Here is a 20,260-nt window from a genome sequence, read left to right as displayed (position 1 = left end):
CAGGGAAACTAACCAAGTACATGAAAAACTACACAGCCCATCCAACAACTGCACTTATATACATACTTGAACAGAGAGCACAAACCATGGCTTTCCCTGTCTGCAGAATAAAATCTGTGGTCTCACCTGAACAGAGAATTCAGTGCACAGTCTTGCCTGATTCGGGTCCCCAAACAGTCACAGCCCTGGGTCCCATTCTACTGCCCTGCCAGGGCAGGAAAAATAATTCATAGTCACATCTACAACTGAATACAGTACCCAGTCCTAAGCATCCAGTAACCCCGACCAGAAAATCCAAGCAATCACAGAGCCCATTCTACAGACTCACTTCGGTAGGGTATTAAGCCAGAAGACCTATCCAACTGTTCTCTGCCAGAGGCACATCCTCTGATGTGCCTCAAACTGAGGTAATTGGTGAAGATATCTCTCAGCCAAAGAAAACCTGCAAAGTCTGGAAGAAGAACCGAACTACTCAAGTATACCAATGTAAGGAATCTAAGATCACAAAAAAGCAGATAAATATGATACCCCCAAAGGAAATTAATAAAGCTCTAATAACTGATCCTAAAGAAATGGAGATCTATGAACTGTAAGACAAGGAATTCAGAATAACAACTTAAAATTTAATGAATTACAAGAACACACATACAGACAACTAAACCAAATTAGGAAAACAATGCATGAACAAAACGAGAAGATCGAGAAAGCAATAGTGACAATTAAAAAAATGAACAAAATCTTAAGGGTGAATATTGAATAACTGAGCTGAAGAATTCATTACAGTTTCAAAAACAGATTCAGCCACAAGGAAGAAAGAATCAGTGACATGAGGGATAGGACATTAGAAATTACTCAGAAAAACAGAACAAAAAAAATGGGAAAGAGTGAAGAAAGCATATGAGACCTATAGGACACAGTGAAGAGAAACATTTGCATTATGGAATTCTAGAAGAAGAGAAAGAGAAAGGACAGAAAATATATTTAAAGCAACAATGACTAAAAACTCCCCAAACCTGAAAAGAGAAATGGACATCCAGATCCATGAGGCTCAAAGAACTCCATGCTGAATGTGAACTTACACTGAGATAAATTATAATTAAATTGTCAAAAAGAAAGGCAAAAAAAATCTTAAAAGCAACAAGAGAAAAGAGAGAAGTTACATACAAGGGAATGCCCATAAAAATATTGGTAGATTTCTCAACAGACACACTTCAGTCCAGGAGAGAATGGGATGACATATTCAAAATACTGAAGGAAAAAAACCTCTTAACTAAGAATACTACAGCGAATGAAGCTGTCCTTGAGAAATTAAGGGGAGATAAAGACATATACAAAGAAACACAGGGTGTACATTATCACTAGATTTGTCTTATAAGAAATGCTAAGGGGAGTTCTTCAACAATGATAAAAAAGATGCCAATTAAAACCAAGATAGTGTAAAACTCACTGGTGATGGTAAATGCATAGTCAAAATCAGATTCTGTAATTTGGTAATGATGCATAATTCACATACAACTCTAATTTAAAAGTTTAAAAAGTAAACACAGTAAAATAATCATAAGTACAATAATCTGTTATTAGTTACACAAAATTAAAATATACAAACTATAATAGCAATAACCTAAAATGTGAGTGGGAGGAGAAATGAAAATGTAAATTTTAAAATTCTACTGAAGTTATCTATTTATTTAATTTTAAGATATTTTATGTAACCCTCATAGTAACCACAAAGAAAAAACCTATAGCAATTACACAAAAAAACAAGATAAAGAAATCAAAGCATACAGGTACCAAAAGACATCAACACAGAAAAAAGATATCAGGATAAGAAACAAGAAGCAATAGATCTACCAAACAACCAAAAGACAAATGACAAAATGGCAACAATAAGACCTTACGTATCAATAAGTACTCTAACTAGAAATAGACTTAATTCTCTAGGGGCGCCTGGGTGGCTCAGTTGTTAAGCATCTGCCTTTGGCTCAAGTCATGATCCCAGGGTCCTGGGATCAAGCCCCGCATCAGGCTCCCTGCTCAGCAGGAAGCCTGCTTCTCCCTCTCCCACTCCCCCCTGCCTGTGTTCCTTCTCTCAGTGTGTCAATCTCTGTCAAATAAATAAAATCTTTAAAAAAAATAAGATTTATTTCTCTATCAAAAGGCATAGCATGGTTGAATGGATTAAAAAAAAAAAAAACAAGATCTGAGAATAAGATACCTAACAAACACTTGATTTAGCCTTTAAAGACACACACAGAGTGTGAAGGGATAAAAATAATCACGTGAAGCAAATGGAAATAAACAAAATAAAATAAAATAAAAGCAGGGTAGTTATATCAGACAAAATAGACTTTAAATTAAAAATAGTAAAAGGAGACAAAGAAGGTCGTTACATGATGATAAAGGGGGTCAATCCATCAAGAAGATATAACAATGATAAATACCTATATACCCAACATCAGAACACCTAAATATATAAAGCGAAAACTAACACAGATAAAAAGGAGAAATAAAGAGTAATATAGTAATAGCTAGGGCCATAAATATCCTACTCTCAACAAAAAATAAATGATCTAGACAGAGAATCATTAAGGAAACAGCCAATCTGAACACTACAGACTGAATGGACCTAGCAAACATATACAGAACATTCTATCCGACAACAGCAGAATACACATGTGGAATATCTTCAAAGATAGACCATATGTTAGACTATAATATGGTCTTAGCAAATCCAAGAAGACTGAAATGATATCAATTATCTTCTCTGACCACAGGAGCACAGAATTAGAAATCAATAACAAAAGGAAAACTGGAAAATTCACAAACACATGGAAATTAAACTCCACTTTTCTGAACGACCAATGGATTGAAGAATTAATTAAAGGAGAAATTTAAGTTTCTTGAGACAAATGAAAATGGAAACACAACACATCAGAACTTATAAGATACAGCAAAAACAGTTCCAAAAGGTAAGTGCATAGCAACAAATGCCTACATTAAGAAGCAAGAAAGATCTCAAATAAAGAACCTAACACAACATTTTAATGAACTAGAAAAAGAACAGGGGCGCCTGGGTGGCTCAGTTGGTTAAGCGACTGCCTTCGGCTCAGGTCATGATCCCAGGGTCCTGGGATCAAGCCCCACATCGGACTCCCTGCTCCTCGGGGAGCCTACTTTTCCGTCTCCCTCTGCCTGCCACTACCCCTGCTTGTGATCTCTCTCTCTCTATGTCAAATAAATAAATAAAATCTTAAAAAAGAAAAAGAACAAAACCAAGCACAAGGTTGGCAGAAGAAGGAAATAATAAAAATCAGAGCAGAAATAAACAGAAACAGAGAACAAAGAAACAATAGAAAAGATTAACCAAACTAAGAGTTGGTTCTTTGAAAAGATAAAACAAAATTGGCAAACATATAGCTAGACTAACCAAGGTAAAAAAGAGAAAGAACACAGATCAACAAAACTGTAAATGAAAAAGGGGAACATTGCAACTGATACCACAGAATATATGGGTTCAGAAGAGACTACTATGAGCAACCAAATACCAACAAACGAGACAACCTAAAAGAAATGGAAAAATTCTTAGAAACTACAACTTACAGGGGCACCTGAGTGGCTCAGTCATTAAGCAACTGCCTTCGGCTCAGGTCATGGTCCCAGGGTCCTGGGAATGAGCCCTGCATTGGGCTCCCTGCTCTGCCAGAAGCCTGCTTTTCCCTCTCCTGCTCCCCCTGCTTGTGTTCCCTCTCTCGCTGTGTCTCTGTCAAAAAAATAAATAAAATCTTAAAAAAAAAAAAAAAGAAACTGCAACTTACAAAGAATGAATCAGGAAAAAAACAGAAATACTGACTAGAGCAATTACTAGTAAGGAGACTGAATCAGTAATCAAATATCTCCCAATAATGGAAAGCCTAAGACTAGGGGCGCCTGGGTGACTCAGTCATTAAGCGTCTGCCTTCAGCTCAGGTCATGATCTCAGGGTCCTGGGATTGAGCCCTGCATCGGGCTCCCCGATCAGCGGAAAGCCTGCTTCTCCCTCTCCTACTCCCCCTGCTTGTGTTCCCTCTCTCGCTGTCTCTCTGTCAAATAAATAAATAAAAAATCTTTAAAAAAAAAAAAAAAAAGAAAGAAAAGCCTAAGACCAGATGCTTCACAGGTGTATTTTACCAAACATTTAAAGAAGAATTAACTCCAGTACTTTAAAACTCTTCCCAAACAATCAGAGAAAAGAATACTCCCAAACTCATTTTACAAAGCCAGCAAATCCTAATACCAAAACCAGAAAAATACTAGAAAAAAAATTAAAAGCAAATATCCCTAATGAATATAGATGCAAAAGTTCTCAATAAAATAACAAGAAACTGAATTCAGTAGCACATTAAAAGGACTATTCATCATGATCAAGTAGGATTTATCCCAGGATGCAATGATGGTCTGACATACACAAATCAATCAATGTGATACATCACATTAACAGAATCAAAGAAAAGATCATACGATCATCTCAATAGTTACATAAAAGGCATGTGACAAAATTCAACATCCATTTATGATTAAAAACTCTTACCAAATTAGGCATAGGAGGAAGATATCTCAACATAACAAAGGCCTTATATCACAAACCCACAGTTAACATCAGACACAACAGTGAAGGTTGAAAGTTTTTCCTCTAAGATTAACAACAACATAACAATGCCCACTCTGACCGTTCCTATTAAACACAGAACTGAAAGTTCTAGGTACAGCAATTAGGCAAGAAAAAAAAATTAAACATATCAGAATTGGAAAGGAAGAAGTAAAATTGTCCCTATTTGCAGATGACATGATTTTACATATAGAAAATCATAAATACTCAACCAAAAAAATGTTAGATTTAATCAATGTATGTAGTAAAGTTACAACATACAAAACTGACATACAAAACCAGCAGCAGTTCAATATAGTAACAATGAATTTTCTGGTGAAAGAAATAAAGAAACTGATCCCTTTTACAATATCATCAAAAATAATAAAATAGGAATAAATTTAATCAAGAAGGTGAAAGATCTCTCCTCTGGAAACCACAAAACACTGATGAAAGTAATCAAAGAAAACACAGACAGAAAGGTATCTTGTATTCATGGACTGAAAGAATTAATATTGTTAAAATGTAATTACTACCAAAATCAGCTACAGATCAATACAATCCCTATCAAAATTCCAGTAGGATTTTTTCTAAAATTAAAAAAACACTCGTAAAATTTATATGGAACAAATTATCCTGAATAGTCAAAGAAATCCTGAGAAAGAACAAAGCAGGATGCACCATACTTCCCAATTTCAAGTTATACAAAAAACTACAGTAATCAAAACAGTTTGGCACTAGCATAACAGCAAATAAATAAAAGAGAATCAAGAGCTGAGAAATAAATCAAGGCATTTTATGGTCAACTAATATTTGACAAGAGAGCCAGGATTACTCAATGGAGAAAAGACAAGTCTCTTCATGAAATGGTGCTGGGATAATTAGACATTCACAGGTAAAAGAATGAAACTGAACCTTATGCCACTCACAAAAATTAACTTGAAATGGATTAAAGAATTAACTGTAAGAGCTGAAACCATAAAACTCTGTTAGAAAACTTAGGAATAAAACTCCTGGATATGGTCCTTGGAAATGACTTTTTTTGGATATGACACCTCAAGCACAGGCAACAAAATAAAAAATAAACAAGTGTGACTACATCAATCTAAAAAGCTTCCCTTCAGCAAAAGAAACCATCGATGAAATGACAACCTGTGGAATGGAATATTTTCAAGCCATATATCTGGTAAGGGATTAATATCTAAAATATATAAAGAACTCATACAACTCAAAAGCAAAACACACACACACACACACACACACACACACACCAACTTAAAAACAGGCAAAGAACCTGAATACACATTTTTCCAAAGTAGATATATGAAAGGCCACAGATACATGAAAAGACGGTGAACGTCACCAATCATTAGGGAAATGCAAAGTAAAACAACAATGAACTATCACCTCACACCTACTAGAATGGTCATCATCAAAAAAAGACAAGAGATAACAAATCTTGTCATAGATGTGGAGAAAAGGGAACACCTGTGCACTCTTTGTGGGACTGTAAACTGGTACGGACAACTATGGAAAACAGTATGGAGGTTGACTGAACAATTAAAAAGAAGACTACCATCTGATCCAGCAATTCCACTTCCAGAAATACACCCAAAGGAAATGAAAACACTTGAAAAGATTATCTACATATCCATTTCATAGTAACATTATTTACAATAACCAAGACATGGAAACAAATTAAGTGTCCACTGACATACTGACGAAGTAGTGAGAAAGACAGATATAAATAAATATAATGGAATATTATTCAGCCATTAAAAGTGAGGAAATCCTACCATTTGCAACAACATGGCTGGAACCTGAAGGCATTATGCTAAGTGAAATAATTCAGACAAAGACAAATACCACATAATCTCACTTATATGTAGAATCTAAGAAACAAATAACCCAAACTCCTAGAAAAAGACATCAGACATATAGTCAGCAGAGGCAGAGAAAAGAGAAAGGGGGACTTGAAGGAAGGTGGTCAAAAGGTACAAATTTCCAGTCACAAGATAAATAATTACTAAGGATGTAATGTACAACATGATGACTACAGCTAACACTGCTACACAAGATACAGGAAAAGTTGTTAAGAGAGTATATCCTAAGAGTTCTCATCACAAGGAGAAAATTTTTTTTTCCTTTCCTTCATTCTTTTATTTGTATTGTATCTACATGAGATAATGGATGTTAGCTGAACCTACTGTGATAAACATTTTACAATAAATGTCAATCAAACCATCCTCTCATATACCTTAAACTTATACAGTAATATATGTCAGTTATTTCTCAATAAAACTGGAAAAGGAATTTTAAAAAAGAACAAAATTAAAAAACAAAATACCTCTCAAGAATCATAATCCCTGGGCAAGTTTTACCTAATTCTTCCATACTAAACTGTCAAGTATTTCTTTTAACATGTATTTAAATACTTCTACAACAGAATTTAGCAAAAGGCATTACCATTGCAGGTTTATTTATTGGTTTCCAATACTAGTATGTGAGCATGTATACTTATTTGCTCAGTAGAAGAATTTCCGAAGTATTTAATGTCAAGTGAAGTTATCCATACTTTTTTGCCCTCTTCTGTAACATTAACAAGACAGATGCTGGATTCCTAGTTACTAGTTCAAATAGTTCCCAAAGTGATGACATCAGTCTCAACACTAGCCAGAACACTATAAAGAAACATTCCTGAACAACCATTTTTCGCAAAATACAAATTTGAATGGCAGCTACACATACCTTTTAATTTATACCCTGGGGTCTTCAGTCCAATTAATCCAAAATCAGCTCCCACAAAAACAGACTCAAAGGAATCCACTCATCATTTCCTCAATTTACTTTTATCTTTTAATTCTCTCACTCTCTTCAATCTATTTTCTCCCTTGTAGCTTTCTTTTCATCTCTGGACTTGCTTCACTTTTTCTTTCTTACTACTGAATTTCTTTTCCTTGAATTCCTTAATCTTTAAATGGAAACATACCAACTTTCTCCTTTTCTCTACTTTTGCATCACTTTGCAACACAGAACAAAACTTGTTAGCCCACTCTTTTATGATCAGGCCATGACGTAAGAGAGATAATATAGACATCTAAGTTTAATTATTGGGCTCTACAAATATAATTAAATTTGTAGGAACTCCAAATAAGTATTCATTCTCCTTATATCTGCTAACAAAATCATTACTATTACTTTTGCCAAACTCAGCCTTACTTATCAAAAAATAAAGATAAGAACTTTATCATTAAGCATGTAACCATGAAGAAAACCACAAAATAATTAAATATTGACATATTTGTAGAAATTAAGCTCCACTACATTAGTGACTACAAAAACAACATAGTATCCAAAAATGTCGGTTTCGATGGCAAAAAATACAGTAAGATTTACAAGTAAAACTTAAATGGATATAAAATAGATTACCTTCCTTCGTTGACAAGTTCAATAAAAGCAAGGCCTGCATTCTTCTGGATAGAATTCTGCCACTCCTAAAAAAAAAAAAGAAAGAAAGAAAAGCAAATAGCTTAACAAATAACAGGTTATTTTTTTTAAACAATTATGAAAAACATCACCCATATCAATTTCATACCTTACCTCTTAAAGGAAAAGTTTGGTTAAATGTGCTGCCTACTCAAGGCCAGCCCTGTGAACACACAAATAGTTGATATTCAAATTTAAACTAGGGGCGCCTGGGTGGCTCAGTTGGTTAAGCATCTGCCTTCGGCTCAGGTCATGATCCCAGGGTCCTGGGATGAGCCCCACATCGGGCTCCCCACTCACCAGGAAGCCTGCTTCTCTCTCTCCCTCTGCCTGCCACTCCCCCTGATTGTGCTATCTATCTCTCTGTCAAATAAATAAATCCTTAAAAAAAATTTAAAAAGTTAGCAACAATTTGATTCCACATAAGCCAAAAAGCCCTATCTATATTTATTTTGCTGTCCTATACCATTATATCATACTAATTCAACTAAAATATTGGGAGTTGGGAAGGAAGGCAGCACAGACCAAGGAGAGAGGTTTTCGTTTTTGTTTAAGAAAAGAGATGCATGACTTCCCCTAATGAGGGGAAGACAGAATTAAATAGTTTGGTACACAGTAAATAGCTCACATCCTACCACAAAAATTGATGATTAATTGAGAAAGAGAAAAGAAAGATCAGTGAATTTGGCTAGACTACTTCTGAGCTGGAAAACTATAGTTCACTAGCCTATGAATATGGTATAAATCTATTATATTCTTTATGAATAATTATCCACTAAAAAGCTTAAGAAGGAAATAAACCAGAAGAGTATGTACAAAAGTTTTTTTAATCATCTCAAAACATATAGAAATATATAAACATTCAACTCAAAACATATACAAATATATAAAATAAACATTAATCTGTAAGGCTGGGCCTACATGACTTGAAAAGTAGCTAGAGTTGAGAAATGCTCATGCATGCGCCCATATGTACATGTATGTGTGAAATATTGCTAGAGTTGAGAAATGCCAAGGTACGTATGTGTGTGGGTATGTGTATGTACATGTATATCTATTTTTAAATATAGATATTTAAATTAAATTTTAAATAAATAAGTGGAAATATATAATCTTATGGTCCTTAAAACTAAGGAGCCCCTTACATTCTACTTACATAATATCCCTCAACTGATCTTTTTTTGCTCTTTTATAAACTCAAATAAAAGACGATGTTGGGGTACCTACCTTTACTACCCAAAATATTCATATGTTCTAAATGTAATACCTTTAAGAGTCTGAAAGTACATGTATTTTCACGCCTGACGACTGCTGTGTTACTCCAAATTCCTATTTTTTTTTCAGCCTCATCCTTTCTCTTCTAATTTCTCCTTTTCATTCCTAATTTGGTATTGCTTTCTTTCATGTTTTAAGAACTCAAGGTGGTTCTCAGGACTAAAATGGCTGCATACCACAATTTTATTATAAGGTTCTTTTTTTTTTTAATTTTACTCAGTTAACATACAGTGCAATATTGGTTTCTGGAGTAATATAAGGTTCTATTCCATGAAGAGTGTCAATAAGAATACTAACAGAACATATACAGAATGAAAAATAGATCTAAAGTCACTCAGAAATTTGAGAGTAGTAATTGGCTAGATCTAAAAGAGAAGATAAAGCAATGTGTTGTTAAGGAAAGAGCAATGAACAAGAAGTCATGAGATCTATATTCTCTCACTGATTCTGACATAACAGGTTATGTCCATGGACAGACCATTTGACATCTCTAGGTCTTAGATACTCTCTTTCAAAATTTCTTTAAGCTATATTATTTTATGATTCAGTAATTTACAAACATTAAAGCAGAACCCTCGGGTAAGGTTTTTTGATCCTGATACAGAGGATCCCACACCTTACTTTCCAGGCACAGCAAAGATAGATATCAAGTCTCAAAAAGCTATCCTAAACCTAGTAATGTGCAGGAATAGTAGATGGAGACAAATACAATGGCCAAATGGACCTTTAAGATAGCCTTGAAATATCTCATGCCATAGGAAGAATCAGAAAATTATTCCAGAAAAATGTACAGTAGCAGGGGCTTTGAGGGGATGAGGAGAACAGAGCTGTGACCTTTGCTGATAGACAGCAGGGAATCAAAAGGGATGGTGACACCTCAAAGGATGCCACAGTCAAGAACAGAAGCATATGCTCGCTTCTCAGCTCTTATACCCAACATAGCACTCTCGGCAGGCCACTTAGAAACTTGATACAGCACCAGATTATGAGGAGGCAAGACCTTAAACTGACTGAATTTTCATTTAGATCACTTAACCTGAAGGAAAATCTGAAAATGAAAATTAACCTTAGTTAAAAGAAACTAAAGGAAGTTATTTTTCTTGCTAGAAAAAAAAAATCAGAAAGAAATGCAAGAGAATATAGTATATATAATTCTTCAGATCAGACATCTTATTTTAACAAGTATGTACTAATAGTATTTTTTCTCAAATCCATTTTGTCTAAAACTGCAACAGTGGGCATTTTTATTATATAGGTCATAGAAAACTCAAAACTCCACATGGATGAAATAGGTAACAGCAGAGAGACTTAAATTTTAAGTAGACAGGAAACATCAATTTATTTTCATTAATGTATATAAAGTGATTTTAATTATAATGTAAAATCAGGAAGTATGCCATTTAAATTTCACAAACACTTTAAACAGCATGATTTAGGTCAGACAGAACACCAGTTCAAATTACTACAACTACAGAAAATTCACCATCTAAAAATTTTTGTGACCTGAACTCAAATTGGTACGTCACACAAAATATTTTTTCTTTTAAATTAAAAACAAATTAGACGTGAAGGTCCATATAGAAGTAGAAGAATCCAATTTTTATAGAAGCTCAGAGACACAGATTTATTATCGCTACTACTAGACTTCTTGCTTTCGCAAGCATCATCTATAAACCTGTATTTCTTAACTTATTATAATTGCTATCTAATCACCTGGAGTAAAACTTTTTCACTAGTTAAAAAATAATTAGACAATATGAGAAAAGAAATGAAAATACGAATCTTATTTACACTTTAGGGTATTGTTATAAAAATCTCACAATTCTCAAAGATATCATTGAGTTTTGTCTATAATCTATTCCTAAGTATAAGTTATTAACATTTAATATCACATACCAGCTACATAAATACATGCTGATAAGAATTAATAACTCCATGGTATTATAACAACATTCCAGGTGACAGCTGATAGCTACACTTGTGGTGAACACAGCATAATGTACAGAGTTGTCAAATCACTATGCTGTACACCTGAAACTAATATAACACTGTGTGTCAGCTACACTGCAATTAATAACCCAGATGAAAATAATCGTAAGTCCATAAGAATAGAAAATTAAAATTTTAATAAACCCAGCTGTTAGTCAACCCAACAAGGTTTCTCAATACTAAAACTTTATCTACAATCCTTTAAGAAGTTGCCAAAACTGAAAAGAAGATTCATTAATCATGCTATCCTAAAGCGTTTTTCTCCACTTCTGAGGCAATTATCAAAGAAGGTGTTAGTCTAAACAATTTCATAAGCCACAGCTCAATATAACCTTTAGTGAGTTTTAATAGTTGAAAGAAAAGCTTAACTGTTATCATCTTACATGATCATTTCAATATTTCATCACAGTATTTACAATTGTATAGTGATGGAAAATGCTAGTACATTTAAAGGTCTTGGTTATTCTTTTCCCAAAGGTATTGGTGAAAAACATGTTAAAAGCCTCAAATCCAACCACTAATGCAACTAAGTAATTTCAAAACACATTTTAGCACTTTGGCGAGGAAGGACTCAAAGCACAAGTGAGTCAATAATTTCATACCTGTTCCAAGCTGTATTTAATTGACTATCACTTCCTAAGGCTATAATTGTTGATAAGCCAATTTTTACTAAAATATACTTACTAATGCTCTTAAGTAATGCAACATCAACAACAAAGATAATATATATTAGTGAAATTTATTAAATAAATATAGTATTCCACCAAATTTCAAATATATGCTTTTGGTGATAAAAATCTTCTCTTAGGGTGGGGGAAAGAAAAAAGAAGAGTTCATTAACCAAATTAAGTCTATTCCTCCCTATCATCAACAAACAAATATAGAGAAAAGGGGCACCAATTAATGTGCTATGTATTAATTTATATTATTTTAATACAATTCTACCTTCCTTAAAGTAAACTTGACAGTTTTATATAAATTCAAAAATCTACAATATATCTTTGTGTCTTGAATTACTACATACACTTACCTAGATTTTAAAAGTAATTCCAAAATATTATCATGTTCTAAAGTAAATAAAGTCAGACCACAAATTGTCAAGACAGACTACATATACTCCAGGCTGCCACCTTTTTTTTTTTTTTTTTTTAAAGGTGAGGGGGAAAAATCATCAATGCTGACATTAAAAGTACTATCAATTTTTTATTCTGGTGGGCTAATTACTAATCTCTTACTCTTAAAAAAAAGACAGAGGTATATACTTCAGGTTAAACAGTAAAAGTTAACAAAAGTAAAAAAAATAAATTCAATATAGACAACAGCATATGAGAGACGGTAAAAAATTTCTCTACAACCTGGAGAAAAATCAACTTGAGGAAGCCAATCAATGCTTGTTGCAGAACTCAAGGGGGGCCAAGAGTTGAAGTCACTAAGTACCATATGAAGATGTTGAGAAACAGGGATAAAAATAGTTTAAATGAATGAAAAGTAGTATATAAAACACAGAATTCCAGATCCTCTCCCCATACTTTATGGTCATCCCCACCATAGCAAAGCATTAAAAGTTTACTTTTCAGAGAAGTCAACTTCTGCACACTGTAAAAAGCCTTACTGTAAAAATCAAATAACTTGAAAGGATACTAAACTATGAGACTCCAAAGCAATATTAAAGACATTTTCTCTGAGGAAAATGAGGATCCATAATATTTAAGGGTCTATCAATGGCAAAGACAGCTCATTCATCACCAGTAGACAACTCAGACACAGTTGCATGGATTTTTTGTGTGTTACACTTAAATATGAGCAGATAGCAAAGTACCAGTCATTATAGGAAAGACTCATGTGAATGACCGACACCAAAGAAATAGGGAAAAAAAGACTCAGAAAACAGACAATATTGTTGGGGGGGGTGGAGAGTAAGACTAAAGAAAAATATAATTTCTACCATTAGAAAGAAAATATTTCAGGTAAAACAATCAGGGCAGAAATTCTGTCTTATTCACTGGTATCTCTCTGCCCCCGTACTAGAGTTGAGTTCTCCACAGAAACAGAACCAATGGTACGGAGATAAGAATTTTATTTATCTTAAGAAAATGGCTCACACAATTATGGATGGTTGAGTTGGCAAGCAGAATACCCAGGAGAGCCAATGTTGTAGTTACACCCCAAGTCAAAAAGCCTAAGAATCAGGAAAACCAATGGTGTAGTTCCAGTCTGAGGCCAACAGGCTCAAATCCCAGAAAGAGCCACTGTTTCAGTTCAAGTCCAAAGGCAGGAAAAAGTTGATATCCCAGTTCCAAGGCAGTCAAGCATGTGGAATTCTCTCTTCCATGGGGGATGGTAAGACTTTTTGCTCTAGTCAGGCCTTCAACTGACTGGATGAGGCAAACCCTCATCCGGCAGGGCAATCTCCTCTGCTCAGCCTACCAATTTAAATGTTAATCTTATTGAGAAACACCCTCAAAGAAAAACCCAGAATAATGTTTGACCAAATATTTAGACACCCACGGTTCAGTCAAGTTGACACATAAAATTAACCATCACAGTTCTTGCCTCTCCCCAAAACAACAACAAAAAATAGAAAACTAGAAAATGCTCTTAGAAATTGAAAGTATTTCAAATAAAAATTTTAAAAGTACTAGAAGATGTTGAGCAAGCCTCTTAGTAAGTAAAATAAGAGATGAAGAAAAAAACAGATGGAACTGGATATGAAAGTCAGAAAACTAATCCAGATAGTTCAACATCTAACTAATTAACAGAAGTTCTAGAAACAAAATAAGAAAAAACAGAAAGCAAGAAATTCCCATAAAAATAATTCAAGAAAATTTCTCTGAACACAAGTACATACTTTTTCAGACTAAAAGGTTTACATAAAATACCAAAGATAATGAATTTAAAAGATCCACCCACACCAAAGGCATAATGCAGTAACAACAATAATTTTTAAAATAACAAAAATACTGAAAGCTACCATGGAGAAAAAAATTTGGAAAGATTATAATTTTCAGCCTCTAATACCAATATCCAAATAAGCTATTATCAAGCTTAAAGGTTAAAATAAGAAAAAAAAAGTTACACACAAGCAACATCTAAAAAATTCTACCCCTTATGCATTCTTTCTCAAGAAATTAAAAAGGAAGTGTCTCATCAAAATTAATACACCCCATTATCATCCTCCATAGCTGCTCTGCTTTATTCTTTTGAGAACATACTTATTACCCACCAGATTTCATTTCTACCTTTCCCTTTTTTTTAATTCTCTACTATATTTCCAGCGCTAGAACAATGACCAGCACCTTATAAATTTGAAGGTCACTGTGGGCAGAAAATAGACACTGCAGCTTTAGAGGGAAGAGGAAAATTCTGGGTTGATAATAAAAGAAACCTCCAGATAACAGCTTTCTACAGACCTAAAGAGTAACCAATCCAGATTGGAAGAGAAAAATAGAGAACTACAGGTACTACATCTCTGAGAAAAACATTTGAATCAATGGATAATAAGTATGTTTAATCACAGTGGCACAGGTTTTATGACTCCAGTGGAAAATTTAGAAATAAATTTGTGATGGGTACAGAGAAATTTAAATAAACAAAAAAGCAGGAAATCATTAATTCCAGAAGAAGAAAATGAAAGAGAGACAAGCAAGTGGGAGGAAGAAAGGAAAGAAGGGAGGGAGAAAAGGAGGGTAATCCTGTTACATTTTGTAGCTCTGCTGTGAATACTTATATTGTCATAATAATGTAAATGGTAAGTATGGTTTTAACAAAATATTATGATATAACTGTACTGGAAACAACAGAAAATGTGAAGTGGAAAGAAAGAACAATATAAGTAATTCAATGGTCATCTTCCATAGAAGACATCACCAGATAATGTCTAAAATAGAAAAATCAAGAAATAGCTATTAAATCATTTAGAAATATGAAGATTTGTGGCAGATTCAACAACTAAGATTTAGTGAATATGGCTCCTTCCAGAAAGTAAGAACCAAAGGGGAGAAGAAAAACTAAGGCCAGGAACTGCTGTTTTTCAGTTTAAGTATTAAAATTGTACGCTAACTAGACAATAGGTATTTATCCAAAATAATGTGAAATATCTCTAAATAATCTGAACAAGCATTCAAGTCCTACAAAATATCAAAAATATGAAAATATAGGGGCACATGGATGGCACAGTCAGTTGAGGGCTGAATTTTAGTTTTGGCTCAGGTAGTGGTCTTGGGGTCTTGGGATCGGGCCCTGTGTGAGGCTCCACACTCAGCACAGAGTCTGCTTGGGACTCTCTCTCCCTCTGCCCCTCCCCCCTCTCCTTCTCATGTTATGAATACAGTCCAATGAGTAGGTACTGCTCAGGTTTATAGGTAAGCAAGAGTTTTAAAAAACTATGAAAATATAATTTTATCATAAACCATTAAGAATTATTTTTTTAAAGTCAGTATTCTACATCCTACCAAATGAAATTAATTTTATCTCTACTGCTTTTGATCATAAAATATTTTTGTAAGTATTGATTTATTGATTCAAACATAAACAGAGGAATGAATAATTTGTTAATAAAAACCTAAACTCATATCAAACTATTTCATTTTCCCTATTAAATATATAAAAATTTAAAGGCTTGTGCTCAATGAAATATCAATATTAGTATTTTAAGATGTTACAGTTATACATGCTTTTGAAAAATAAATCAAATTGGTTAGCTATAGCTCCAATTCCCTAAGTAGATGACAGAAACACTAGTAGGAGTCAAGGAAGGAGGCCAACAGAGGAGAGCTCAAATAACGAAGGGAATATATTAACACAAAATTGAGAACCACATTATACACAGGACTAAAGGTCAAAACTAGAGAAAACTTGTTCATGGTCAAGATATAGTAATCTTAAGTGCTCAAAGTAAACGATCAAGAACTTTTCAACAGTGTTTGCACTTTATGTCAGCACTCTCTCAACAGCTTATCTAACACAAAATCGAGTAACCACATACCAGGAAAGAGTATGGCATAATAGTAAAGGACAGGTTTTATTCCACTGTCTCTTTAGAGGGTAAAACAAATCATTACCTGAGATAGAATAAAATGTTGCCCTTTGGAAAGTTTTGGTTTCAATGATTTCTGTGGACATACACTTTTAAAATGTATATCTAATTTGTACAGATATTATAGCTCAGTTTATAAACGAAATATATATATACAGATCATTACAGAGTTAAGAAAAACAGAAAAGAAAAAGTCTATTAAAGTTGAATTGGCAAATGTTTCAATTTTACAATTGCTTATTTAACAATTATTTTTGAATGTGAACTATAAGCAAAGAATTGAATATTTAGAACACATTTACTGGGTTTACAAAATGAAGAATGCAAACGTTTAGAAATCCAAGATTGAGATAACCATGCAATCAATTATGTAAGTACCATAGTTTTAAATTATTTGTAAATAATAAAAAAAATCCTCTTACCATTGTGTTTAAGCATACATTAAAATTAATACATTTACAAGTCCCTTTAAAAATCTGTTTTTAAACTTTTTCAGGAAAAATGTTCTCCAGCCAATAATGATCCTTCAAATAACTTCCAAACTGGAATCAATTTAGCAAGATCTTTTACTGATCAATACAGAAATCTTCATTTCAATAAAGGTGACAAAAGTTGCTCTAACCCTTTCCAGCTACAAGCTCTCAACAGATGATCATCATTAAGCTTATATCAGGGCTTCACATTCTAGAGCCATATAAATGTGTCCTATTAGTACATGGTCAGTCTATTTGGCAACTCCAGTTCTCCAGACATATGGCAATTGCTGCCCTTTGAGGTCTGAAGTCAAGTCTTTAGGGAATCTCAAAGCCTGCACTGAAATTACAGGGAGTGTTCATTAGAGACTGCTGGAGAGGAAACATGAAAGACTTCCATTAAAACTATATAAAATGGCTAATTATTGTTAAAAGATTTTTAAACCCTCTAGTGTACTCAGCAACAATAAAAAATATTTACCAACTGCATTATTTTTAAAAGCACTGCTTTCATGACTTGGGTGAAAACAGCTTTTCCCATTCCCCACACCTCAATATACCTATCATTTTATAAGATCATCAAGATTTTCTGTCTTGGGAGAAAATAAAATTATCTTATACCTCTAAATTCTTTCTACAGATCAGTGTAAATATTTATGAAATGAAGGTAGTTTTAGAAGCAAAATTTTGTTTTCTAATATTTAGTTTTAATTAACATATACTGTGAACTTAAACTCAGCCAGACATACATGTTTCTTTTTAAATGCTTTTTTATCCAAAAAAGTCTGCCTCTATTGCATTTTTATTCCATTTTCAACTAATATTCACAAAAAGTTACAAGCATAGAATAATATAAATTACTAATCAATCTATAAAATGGCATTTTCAGATAATATTGTGGAAAATATATGAAGATTCAAATGTTTAAAATTTTTAAAATGTCAGAAAATTAACAGGAGTTAAAAGAAATCTCATGTCTATGCTTTTTGGGATTTTAAAAGACACCAAAAGGGTAAGTATTCTCTAATTAATAATTGCCGCCATTTTAACTTTTCAAATGTGTACACTTTTTAACATGAGCGAATGATTATTTATTAAGGTTCACAACAAAACAATACTACTACAGAATATTTCAGTAACAAATCTCTATAAAATGTTACACAAAATTCATTAGCTTGCCTCAATCGTTTCTTGAATTCACATATATGGTGGATTCTGACAGCCTAATTCCAAAAACCAATTACAACCTCAATCCATATGTAAAAAAGATAACAGAAAGCAAGTACGTTAAACCAGTTTGAAAGAATAAAAATCTAAAGAAAACAGATTACAAATGATTTATATGAATGCCTAGTGAAGTTAATTACAAGTAACCCAATAAAATAGTGTCTTTATTATTGTACAGCAAGTAATAGCTCTAGATGTAAAAACCAGAACTCTTTCTGCTGACTTTTGCATGCCCGATCCCACAGCACACAACATTAAGAATTAAACATGTAGTAAATAAGGCATATAGAAAACAGCGGTTTTTAACTAAAAACAGAGAACTCTCCTGCTGTTTAACCATTTGGGGTTTTCTACTCTAAACAGTGACCACTGTAAACTGATACTATGTGTTCATTGAGTAAATTCTTAATGTTAATATAAAGTGAGATTTCAATGTCAGTGCAGTTATTACATCAAGTGAAAAATAGCTGCAAAGCATCACATTCATTTTAACATTCATTAGGGGCAAATAACATATCTTTTATGTTTATGCTATGAAATGATGATTCTTTAGAATTAAGTTTTTCCAAATTCATGCTATACCTAATCTATAAAAGCTTTGGTCCTGATCTTAAATGTATACTATCTAAGACACATATACTGCATGCTACAGTAACCTGTTATAGTTCTCAACAGCCACAAAGTGTAGCCAATTACAGTATGCTTCATGACTCTCCTGGTAAAGAAGAGGAGGACTTTTCTGTCCAGAATGATTCCTTAACTCTTTCAAATATTTATCAATGCACCAATATGATTTTAGCTGATATCAACTTTAAGTATAATGCAGAAGTCCTAAGATATGTTGGGATAAATTTCATCATATAGGCCATTCTTTGACCAAAACATTAACTGAAATAGTGATACAATGTAATACTTGATAACCCAGTTTTGATGCACAAATCAGGACTGATGAAATATACAAACAATAATACATCTCTGTAGCAGTATTTTATTCCTATCAATTTCATATCTATTAGGAATACATGTAATATTAGCTTATTTTACTTTTGAGGGGTGTGGGTCAATAACTTCACAAATTGGTATTTGTCTCCTCAACTATTGTGAAACATTTTAAAAGTGGTACTATCTCTTTGATTTCTCAAAACTACCTGACTCAATTTTCCAAATAAGAGACATTCAGATGCTTATTAAAGAAATCATACACTGCTAGGTGAAGGCAAGAGGAGCACTGCACTAAGAACACTCAGGGATCTTCAAAGCACTGCTAGATAAATTTCCTGTGGCTAATAAAACAAATCGCCACAAACTTTAAGTCTTTTCTCTCACACTTCCAGATGCCAGAAATCCAAAATCCAAAATCCAAAATGCTCTCTGTTCCATCTTCACATTGCCTTCTCTGTGTGCCTACCTCCTTTTTTATTTTTTAAGATTTTATTTATTTATTTGACAGAGAGAGCAAGTGCATGAGCACGGGGAGGGGCAGAGGGAGAGAGAGAAGCAGGCTCCCTGCTGAGCACGGAGCTGAACTTGGGGCGCAATCCGAGGACCCTGAAATCATGAGCTGAACCTGAAGGCAGATGCTTAACCAAGTGAGCCACCCAGGCGCCACTGTGTGCCTATCTCCTAATAACCATCTGACTCTCACTTATAAGGACAGATGTGATGGCTTTTAGGGCCCACACAGACAATTCAGGAGTATCCCCTTATCTCAAAATCTTCAACTTAATCACACACAAAATAGCCTTTTTCCAAATACAGTAACATTCAGAGATTCCAGGGATTTGACATGGGTATTTCTGAGGAGCCATTTTTTATCCTATCACTAGAGAAATCAAATTAAAACAACAGAAACAGCAAGTTGAAGAAAAGTGAAGCTTACTAACAAGTTCAAAGAAGTCAAAATCCAGAGAAATAAAAACATTTTTTTAAAAAACTTAGTATATTATGACAAGAGCTGGAAAAACTTTTAAACAAGTCAACTTCTCCAAGTGTTGGCTCTAAGAGTGACTGAGTTATGATTGGTTTTGTTTTTAGGTCCAGAAAGTCCATTTCGTTTGCAAAGTATAAAGCCTACCAGGCTACATGAAACTGAAGGCTGGGCTGTGGAGCCACTAGTCACAAGCAGATATCACATAGGGCAACTTCTTACAA

The 20,260-nt window shown here is 33.6% G+C and overlaps 1 protein-coding gene across 5 annotated transcripts in view; it reads right to left on the bottom strand.

The window, feature by feature from the left end:
• The window catches only part of LRBA (LPS responsive beige-like anchor protein), a 741,906-nt gene that overhangs the window by 459,270 nt on the left and 262,376 nt on the right, over positions 1-20,260 (bottom strand). For all 5 annotated transcript variants that reach the window (XM_028125276.1, XM_028125281.1, XM_028125278.1 and 2 more), the window contains exon 35: positions 8,054-8,118. In XM_028125276.1, coding sequence (XP_027981077.1) covers positions 8,054-8,118 — 65 coding nt within the window. The remainder of the gene's footprint in view (positions 1-8,053; positions 8,119-20,260) is intronic.

The sequence above is a fragment of the Eumetopias jubatus genome, unplaced genomic scaffold (assembly GCF_037043125.1).
Source record: "Eumetopias jubatus isolate StellerSeaLion01/CBP00866 unplaced genomic scaffold, mEumJub1_p1.0 scaffold_2, whole genome shotgun sequence".
NCBI classification, from domain to species: Eukaryota; Metazoa; Chordata; class Mammalia; order Carnivora; family Otariidae; genus Eumetopias; species Eumetopias jubatus.
The sequence above is the reverse complement of the archived record's forward strand: the minus strand, read 5'-3'. Positions and strand labels throughout refer to the sequence as shown.